This window comes from Phoca vitulina, unplaced genomic scaffold, assembly GCF_004348235.1.
Source record: "Phoca vitulina isolate PV1807 unplaced genomic scaffold, GSC_HSeal_1.0 scaffold8, whole genome shotgun sequence".
NCBI lineage: Eukaryota > Metazoa > Chordata > Mammalia > Carnivora > Phocidae > Phoca > Phoca vitulina.
Genome location: NW_022589711.1, coordinates 48648618 through 48658365, shown reverse-complemented (window position 1 = coordinate 48658365; position 9748 = coordinate 48648618). Strand labels below are relative to the sequence as shown.

Sequence of the window (9748 nt, the reverse complement as noted above, 5' to 3'; positions counted from 1 at the left end):
TAGGCCTTGGAGTCAAACGCATGTATTCACATCCCAACTCTGCAAGGATGCGGCCTACACTTCCTCATATGAAAGTGATTGTAAGAGCACCTGGGTGGCTCAGTCCTTAAGCGTCTGCCTTCCGCTCAGGTCATGATCCCAGGTTCCTGGGATTGAGCCCCACATCGGGCTTCCTGCTCACTGGGGAGCCTGCTTCTCCCTCTGCCTACTCTGCCTGCCGCTCCTCCTGCTTGTGCTCTCTCTCAAATAAATAAAATCCTTAAAAAAAGAAAAGAAAGTGATTGTAAGGAGTGAGATAACCCGCACGGAGTGCAATTACCAAGTACCAGCACAGAGTAAGCACTCCAAATGCGCTAACGAGTATTACCGTGGGCCTATAGTCCCCAGGAACCCTAACCCATCTCGCTGGAGAAGTACCACACTCACACCCATTACTCGGCTCACACATTTAATCAGAGGATTTTGGCAGCTGTGTCTTTCCATCCATGCTGTGTCTTTCCATCCATGCTCTCTCCCCTGGAAGTAGCGCGCTGCTCTATCAGTGCAGAGGCGGCTTCATTGAACACGAGTTTTAGTCCCATGCGCACAGGGCAGACTCCTTCGGGCTGTGGTTCGGGTCATGGCTCTCTCTACGTGGTGTATCAGGGCCCGGGCTTGGGGGGCTTTCTTCACGCCGTGCCCAGTCCGATCACAGGGCTTCCCCGGGGATGTCGGTTTGGCCTGGGCTCTCTGATGAACGAGACCTCTGAAAGCCGACAGTCTGACTCAGGATTCAAAGCCGTGCTCAGTGCCCAGGATGACTGCTTAGCGCCGAGGCCCGCGTCGAGCCCAGAAGGGAAAGCCGGCGACCCTGGCCCGGCCCAGCCTGGGTTTAGGGGTTGGCGCCCGGGCCCCTCTGGCTACCTCGCGGTGACCCCGGGCGTTCCCGGAGGCCGCGGCGCAGCTCCTGAGTGAAGGTGTCTCTGAAGCGGGCAGCGCGGCGACCTAGGGAGCCTGCGGGCCCAGCCGCGAGGGCTCGAAGACGCCGGGCTGCGTCCTGGCCGCGCAGCTGGGCCTGCATCAGCGCGAAGGCCGTGAGCTGCGCCGCACGCCGGATGGGCTTAGACTCGGACAGACGCTCCACCAGCTGCGGGCTGTACAGCAGGGCGGCCAGCAGCCGCCGAAGAACCATCCTCCGAACGTCCCGGAACCCGCAGCACGCCACTCTCGCTTCCGACGGGCGACAAATAAAGACGGACCACGTCTGCGCCCGCGCCGTCCGCTGACGACACTGCTGCGCTTGGATTGGTCCACAGGATGCCCACCTTTTGCAGCCGCTTCCGCTCGTTTCCGCTTCCGCCAGCGCCGCGGCAGCCTCGTTGTTCCTCGAGTGGCGGTGTCTTCGTCCACCTGTCTGCACTATGTCCGGCGGCCTTCTGAAGGCGCTGCGCAGCGACTCCTACGTGGAGCTGAGCCAGTACCGGGACCAGCACTTCCGGGTGAGGGAGGCCGGGCCGCGAGAAGGGAAGGCCCAGGGCCAGAACGCTGAGAATCGGCTTGCTCTTGTCTCATTGTGTCGTTTTCCGTTCTTTGGTTTCCCGAAACGCGAAGTGAGGCCCCGGTGCCTGCTGGGGAACGGAGCTGAAAGGGCGTTTGGATACCACTGAATCCCCTTATCTCGTAGAGAATTTGAGGCTCGCTTTCCCATTCCCTTGCAGCTGCTCCCTTTCCCAGGCCAGTGCAGAGGGGTTCCGGGGGCAGTAGTAGTGGTGGCTTGCATTTGCACAGGCTATGCCTTGGGAAGGTGACTTTGTGATATGAGGGGCAGGGGTGTCCTTTTGACACCTGGAGTACGGGGAAAGGGGGCGTCTTCCTGAACCAGATACTTCGTATTACTTTTTAATTTCAAATTAGATCTGCCCTGTGGCGCGTGGAGCCCTTTCCTTCTTGGTCTAGTGGAACCGTCCTACAGAGTTCTACGCGGTGGCTGGGAGACACAAAGTTGAGCCTTGACTCCAACCATAGGGAGTCCTCGGAGTGGGCAGGTGGACTGTCCAAGCTAGGCACTTTAAGAGTCTAGGTGTCAAGTTCAGAGAACTGCTGGGTTTCAGAAGAGGGAGGTTTTAGTTTGGCCCATGTCATTGTAGGTTATGTGGGAAAAGGGAAGGCAGCAAATATTCAAGGTAGGCTGTTCAGTCTCAGCAAAGCTGGGGACGAGGTGGAGCGACACTCGTCAACCACTGATTATTAGGTAACTTTTATTGAGTACTGTTGCTTAAACCTGCTAAGTCCTAGAGGGAGAGGGAAGACGGTTTCCGCACCCTAAGAGTTTATAATTTTCCAGTAGGGATTGTAAACGGCGGCAAGTAATCATAATCTAGAGCAGAAATGGTGAGGGGAAAGGGAGTCCTGTGAGGATTCAGAAAAGGGAGACGGCTTGTGATGGGAAAGGAGGAGCGCGTGTAGAAGAGGGTGGGCGTGGAGAGTGCGTACAACGTGTTAGCGGGGTAGGGGAACGGAAATTTTGTTTGAGGCCAAATTGAGGAAGACCTGAAATTCGTTCGTTAAGGCAGCCATTTTTACATGCTTACTATATGCCAAGCACGGTTTTCACTTCTATCACTTCTACAGTTCTCATTACTTTAGAAAGTTCCACATCATTACCATCTTGAATTTCAGGCATCCTATGAGAGTAAAACTGAAAGGCTTCAACCTGTTATTCATCTATGTAGTTTAAGGCCTGTAGCTTTATTTAGATAGTAGTAAGATACTGTCATGAGGAACTTCTAATGTTCTCTGAGTGAAATCCAGGTTAATATACCTTAAGTAAGGACTTAACACCACAGTTGTCTTAAGCTATAGGTTGTTTGTTTGGAATAGTCTGTTTGGATTACTTACATGTGTGAGAAAAGCGGGAAGAAAAAGAAAAGGCCTCCCGGTTAATTTTAATAAATCATTAACAGCAGGGATATAAATAAGATGAATCTACTTTATGTAATGTCTCATTCCAAAGTTCTGAAAACTTGTTTTTAATGTAGAATGACTCTTTATCCTGTGAACTTTTCAAGGAAGTATGGGATTGGGCATAAGACTGAGTTTGGGGGTGGTGGTGGGGAGACTGGGTTTGGATTCCAGCTACAACTACTGAGTAGCAGTATGACCTTGAACAAGTTACTAAACTGCCTTCTCAGTTGTAAAAGTTAATAAATTAGGATCTACCTCATTCACTTCTGAGAATTAAATGCAATTTCATACGTGGAAGTCTCTGACCTGCGACCCCTTGATTCTGCCTAGAGGAACATGTGCCTATTTCTTGTGTATGAGACCTTTATATTCACACTTTAAAAAAAATTTCTTTTGGGGGTGCCTGGGTGGCTCAGTCGTTAAGCGTCTGCCTTCGACTCAGGTCATGATCCCAGGGTCCTGGGATCGAGCCCCACATCGGGCTCCCTGCTCGGCGGGAAGCCTGCTTCTCCCTCTCCCACTCCCCTTACTTGTGTTCCCTCTTTCGCTGTCTGTCAAATAAATAAATAAAATCTTTAAAAAAAAAAAAATTTCTTTTGGAGGGGCGCCTGGGTGGCTCAGTTGGATAAGCAACTGCCTTCGACTCAGGTCATGATCTCAGGGTCCTGGGATCGAGCCCCGCATCGGGCTCCTTGCACAGTGGGGAGCCTGCTTCTCCCTCTCCCTCTGCCTGCCGCTCCCCTGCTTGTGTTCTCTCTCTCTGTAAAATAAGTAGATTAAAAAAACAATCTTTAAAAAAAATTTTTCTTTTGGAGCATACCCTTCACATTGCTCTGTACCTTTTTTCACTATGGTCATCACTGTCTCAAGAGATGTTCCTTGTAACTGCATGTGCATATGCGTATACATTATTTATTGATGTACCATAATTTATTTCATCATTTTCCTTTATTGTGATTTCCTTTAGACGGTTTCTCTATCCCTCCATTCTGCCACTGAATGTGATCACATGAGACCTGTTAGTCTGGGCTCTGTGCTACAAAGCTTTCAAAGACAAGTAGTGCAAAGTCTAGTTCTCAGAGTGAAGGAAACTGGATCAGCATTATATATGGAGTAGTAAATGAAGAAGGGAGGTCTCTTGGGAAATGCTCTAGGGGCCTGAGTGTAGATCTATTCAGCTCCTTTCCAAACTGGAATACCACTGTATGGTTGATGTTAGAGCCTTAACCTGAGAGCCTGAGAGCAGGTCAGTGGGTAGGTGTTCTATTTAGTTAGCATTTGTCCTCCCCAATGTGGAGGCCAGAAGAGAAGGTCCGAGGACGACCAACTAGTTTCTGTGCAGGCATGTAAAATACCGTATCTAGCCCATGACGAGCCCCAGGGATTGTCAGGTAGGTTGGCTGAAGCCCAATTATATTCCTGTCTCTGGCTTCATCCTGTCTTCCAAATTAGGAAGCCTGTCAAGAACATAAGTTCTCGGGGCACCTGGGTGGCTCAGTGAGTTAAGCGTCTGTCTTCAGCTCAGGTCATGATCCCAGGATCCTGGGATCGAGCCCTGCATCGGGCTCCCTGCTCAGTGGGGAGCCTGCTTCTCCCTCTGCCCCTTCCCCTGCTTTTGTGCACTTGTGCACGCTCTCTCTCTCTCTCATGCTCTCTTGTTCTCACAAAAATAAGTAAATTAAAAAAAAATAAAAGGTAAGGGAACCTTTTTATAAAAAAAACAAACCAACCATAATCTCTCATTTTTAGTGATCACTACATTTTCTCCTAAACTCAGAAAAATATATGAGCATGTAAACCATCTAAGCAGTTGTTTTGAACATTCTCTATGGGATTATTATAAGGGATACCCTATCTCTGAAAATCCATTTATTTTTCAGTACAAAAAAGTCCTTTCTAGTATATTGGTTCAAGATGCGGAAGTTAAATTCAAGCAACGGGAGAAGGTTCCAGTGCTGAGGATATGGAGCGTGCGGAGAAAAGGCATGCCATCTGCATGACAGTATGGCACAGGAGGAAGGCTAATGCAACATGACCCTTAAGCTGTGGCTGTCTCCTGAAGGCAGTCTGGACCTGCAGAAGTGCGTCACAGAATCTGAACACCTGTCTCTCTCTCTTTCTCTGGCAAGGGATTTGTGGTAGACTGGGTTGACGAGAGAAGCTGATTCCCAAATTAGAATTAATGACAGTTTTTGCCATACTTGGGAATGCTATTTAAGGAGGACTCTTCTTAGATTGTGTTGCTGAACTTTTTCTCTATTTGACATTCCAGGGTGACAATGAAGAACAGGAAAAATTACTGAAGAAGAGCTGTACATTGTATGTTGGAAATCTTTCCTTTTACACAACTGAAGAACAAATCTATGAACTCTTCAGCAAAAGTGGTGACATAAAGAAAATCATTATGGGCCTGGATAAGATGAAGAAAACAGCATGTGGGTTCTGCTTTGTGGAGTATCCTTCCTGTGTGTCTGGTGTAGCTGTTGGGTGAGGGTGGGGCCAAGAGTGGCTAGTTTAAAAAAATGAGTGAGGCCATCCAGTAATTAGCATCCCTGTACTTTACCTCTCCTTCCTTCATCTAGCTCTTACCTTCTGCCCAGTGTGTCCACCCTCTTGTGTTGTAAAAGCTGCTAACATTTACATTCTGTTCTGAAATCCATGCTTTGTTTAGAATTGATTCTTTAAGAAACAATCTTTTGAAAATATATGCTCATGGTGTTTACAAAAGTACAAAGGGTATAGGGAAAATAAAATCTCTGTACTGTTCCAAACCCAGACAGTTACCAGTCTCTTGGGTATCTTTCCAGCAGTGATCCTGTGGATGCACGGTAGCATACTGAATGTACTACTTTTTCCCCACCTTGGAGATTGTTTTATGTTAGCACACATAGGTCTTTTTTAAATGGCTGTATAGTATTTCATTATGTAGATGTATATAGCTTGATTTTATATAAGGTCAAAACCAAACTATCGTCTCCCTGAAAATTCTGTAAATATTGGACCTCCTGGATTTTTTGCTTGGGGTTTTTTTCTCCTAACATTTTCTTTTTTGGTCACTTTGTCTTATTTTCTGAGAAATTTCCCAGACCTCATCTAACATGTTTCAAAAAATTTTGTTTGTGCCCCAAATTACTGGGGAATTTTTTTTCTTTTCTGGGGGGGAGGGTGGGTTGTATTTATGCTGTAAATTTTCCTTAAATATCTGGTGATCCCTAGGTTCCCAGACATAATTAGGGAAAAGAAGGCTAACTTTGTGGGCCCAGGCAACTCTCAAGTTGCTGCCCCGCCTTTGGTAAATGTGGGTTTCCTAAATGCCAGAATGAAAAGGGATTTTATTTTGACTTACTAACATCAAAGACACTGCCCTATAGGGTTCCTCCAGTTGGTTTGTTCAAAACTCTGTCGTTCTGTTTTTATTTGCCTGGGTTTAAATGCCTTCCTGCTAGCAGGTCATCTTCCCACATACAGACCTTTAATTAAACCCTATTTGCTGTCTCCTTTAAGCCCCTTCAAGAATATTTCAAACTGTGACTTTGTTTCATCCATTAGCACTTTTCCTTCACTTTCTTGAACCTCTAGTTTGCTGAGGGCCTCTTCTGTTCTTTGGCTGTATATATCTTTTCTGTCATTTTAATGGGGTCTTGAAAAGGAAATGAGAAATGTGCTTACTCTGTTAGCTTGAACTAGAAGCCCTACTTTCGAACCTATTCCAAACTTTGGATTTTGGGGTCTGAGTTCTGGGCTCTACAAGCTTCTTCCATCCCCTTCAGACACGAGGGACAAGAGTGCCCAGATTTTACATCCGCCTCAGGTGCCAATAGCATCAAAGTTCAGAGGGTACAGGGAGAACGAGAAGACACAAAGCAAGTTCACCTTGTAGGTAATACTCAGTCTCTGAGAACTGAATGCTTCTGCATTTGTCGTGTGTGTCAGAGATCCACAATCATAATAGCAGATGATTGCCAAGAGAGGCTGCCATTGCCACTGTTTTTTCTCACTTTGCCCTTTTATCATGTCATTCATCCAGCAAAAAATTACTGAATGTCCATTATGTGCTAGGCATCGTGTAGGTGTTGGACACTGGAATTTCAGCAAGTGCTTCCCCACCTGTGTAATTGAAGACAGTAGAGTTCAGCATTTCCCTGAACCCACCTAATGATAATTGCTTATAGATTTTAATATCACTCCAAAGGTAGATTGAGTGGATCTGATTAAATAGGTTTGGGAACACCTAACCTGAGTAATAGGATACTGAGTCTTTCCTTCTAATGAAATGCAATGGCAATTCCATATGCACTGTAACCTTCTCTTTTTATTAAGGTTGAATATACAGTTCCAAATTTGGATGCTTTTGTTTCCTTGGGTAAGAAGCGTGCATTTTGTGCTCTAAACCTGCACTGAACATATTTATACTTTACAAACCAAAATATGGGGACAATGGGACCAAATAATTATCAGCAGGATTATCTAGGAAATCACGATCAGTAGCCTTGGATAAATCATAGTTGACTCTCTAAGTGCTTCTGGACCAACCTCAAACAGGCTTGTGCAAACCAAATTACTATCTTTGAAATCCATCTGGTTGGATTTGTTTTTGTACTCTTTCTTAACAACTCAGCTTCATTTAGATGTTGTTTTCTGTATTTCCAAAAATGTTTGGAGAAATGCTATATAGTGTTCCTTAATACTTACACTTAAGATACTATTCAAGAGCAGATGCAGAAAATGCCATGAGGTACATAAACGGAACTCGTCTGGATGACCGGATCATTCGCACAGACTGGGACGCAGGCTTTAAGGAGGGAAGGCAGTATGGCCGTGGGCGATCTGGGGGCCAGGTATGCAGGAAGGTTCTCTTGGCTCAGTCTTTGCCTGGTATCTCAGTCCTAGTGACAAGGGCTTTGTGACTTTGTGTTTGCTCTTTTAGAAAATAATTTTGTGCCTATAACCGTTCGCTTGAAGTGACTCTGAAAACTACCCATTAGGATTGGTAAATTATAGATTCTATACATTTTCACAAGCAACCATTATTGGACTTCTGCTAGGGGCATTTTGTACCTGTGTCTAGAACAAAAGGAAAATGCATTGAAATAAATTTTAAGTTTTTAATTTTTAAATAGCTTAAGTACTTATTTTTTGGAATATGCTACTTTTGAATGCTGTTGAGTATGAGCATGATGTTTGGTTTAAAAAAAAAAAAAAAAAAAACATAGGCAGGGGCGCCTGGCTGGCTCAGATGGTAGAGCATGTGACTCTCAATCTCGGGGTCACGAGTTCAAGCCCCATGTTGGGTGTAGAGTTTTATTAATTAAGTAAGCAAACAAAACCATTACATAATTTTTTTTTTTTTTTTAAGATTTTATTTATTTGAGAGAGAGAGATAGCACTAGCAGGGTGGGGAGGGAGAAGCAGGCTTCCTGCTGAGCAGGGAGCCCGATGCGGGGCTCGATCCCAGGACCCCGGGATCACGACCTGAGCCAAAGGCAGACGCTTAACGACTGAGCCACCCAGGCGCCCCACGTAATCTTAATTTTGCAAGGCAGTTGAGCTTTACATCCGTTGCTCAAAAAAATGTTAGGTCCTGCTTGAATGTTCACATTATGACACCTGAAAAGGCTGAACAGTTTTTGCCTGCTGATGTGTTTGTGGGAGGCATATTCATTACACCAATCTCCTCTATAATGTAACTTATGTTCTTTTCAATTAAGGTACGAGATGAGTATCGGCAGGACTATGATGCTGGGAGAGGCGGCTATGGAAAACTGGCCCAAAACCAGTGAGTGGTGAGAGCCCCATCATGAAAACTCACTCCTTTGGCCTGTTGAATTTGCCATGCATTACCCAAGGTCTGCAAACCTGCCCACTTTTAACATGCTTTGATCAAGGTCTCTACTGAGCTCGAAGCCATTTCATGGTTGTCCTTTGAAAACTATTAAAGGACAGAATCCAAAAGAATGCCTTTATTCTGTAGTCTTAGAATCTTGGCCATACGTCAGGTTGCTGGAATGATTTTATGTCACCAGGTCAGAATTTGTGTTCTGTGGCAACAGATTTGATTTATCAGCCCAAAACACCACACTTTTTTTAGGAAGTTGGAAAATTTTAAAAATTGATAATAGGTTCGTGGTCTTCATTGGGGCCTCAAAAATTTTAAGTTTGCAGGAAATAAAAATGTAATAAATGGGGTTTTGCTATGTTGTATTGTTCTGAATTAGTAAGATGTTTGACAACTGAGTTTGTTTTCTGTGTTGAGTTCTAATCTCTAAAGGCAAACTTAGAGGAGTCAAGGGAACTCCCTAAATTGTTGATGCAAAAGTAAGCCTTAGACTGTCCTAGGAGATACCACCAGTTTATGTGCTTTATGTATTAAGACTTGACTAGTATTTACTGTATACATTTTTCAAAAGATGTGTTCTACTTAAAGATTCATTCTCAGAGTGATCTCAGGAATGGACTGGGTTTAAAAAAGAGCTTGAAAAATCAAGAGAACACTTACCAAGAAAAATCAGAATTGCTTCCCACAGGAAACGTGTTTCAGCCAATTTTCATTTGAAGTCTGTCTTGTTTTTTCCGCTAATTGTGCTTACCGAGCTTCAGAGCCTGTATAGTGAGCTGGTAGTCTCTGTGGTGAAGGGGGTCTACAAATTTATTTTGCATTTGTAAGGCACAAGGTGATTTCTCTAATATATATCAACTGTTGCTCATTAAACTTAGTCTAATATAATTTTCCCTTACATAAGTGAAATTTTTTCATCTAGCAACAGAGTATCTCCTAACTTCCACTAGAGTTTTTGAAAGTTGGGGC

The 9748-nt window shown here is 44.9% G+C and overlaps 2 protein-coding genes across 2 annotated transcripts; one reads left to right on the top strand and one right to left on the bottom strand.

Moving 5' to 3' along the window:
- Positions 1 to 431: 431 nt before the first annotated feature.
- NCBP2AS2 (NCBP2 antisense 2 (head to head)) lies at positions 432 to 1258 on the bottom strand. The gene has a single exon (XM_032406826.1). It carries the CDS (start codon positions 1169 to 1171, stop codon positions 872 to 874), a length of 300 nt encoding a protein of 99 aa, XP_032262717.1. The 5' UTR covers positions 1172 to 1258; the 3' UTR covers positions 432 to 871.
- Positions 1259 to 1310: 52 nt separating this feature from the next.
- On the top strand, positions 1311 to 9129 carry NCBP2 (nuclear cap binding protein subunit 2). The gene is made up of 4 exons (XM_032406825.1): positions 1311 to 1478; positions 5216 to 5397; positions 7643 to 7781; positions 8652 to 9129. The coding sequence occupies exons 1-4, from the start codon at positions 1401 to 1403 to the stop codon at positions 8721 to 8723; spliced, it is 471 nt and encodes a 156-aa protein (XP_032262716.1). The 5' UTR covers positions 1311 to 1400; the 3' UTR covers positions 8724 to 9129.
- The last annotated feature ends 619 nt before the right edge of the window (positions 9130 to 9748 follow it).

Coding starts and splice junctions, on each gene's coding strand:
- NCBP2AS2 (XM_032406826.1), bottom strand. CDS start 1,171: ATGGTTCTTCGGCGGCTGCTGGCCGCCCTGCTGTACAGCCCGCAGCTG.
- NCBP2 (XM_032406825.1), top strand. CDS start 1,401: ATGTCCGGCGGCCTTCTGAAGGCGCTGCGCAGCGACTCCTACGTGGAG. Junction 1,479..5,215: donor ACCGGGACCAGCACTTCCGG/GTGAGGGAGGCC, acceptor TTGACATTCCAG/GGTGACAATGAAGAACAGGA. Junction 7,782..8,651: donor GTGGGCGATCTGGGGGCCAG/GTATGCAGGAAG, acceptor TTTTCAATTAAG/GTACGAGATGAGTATCGGCA.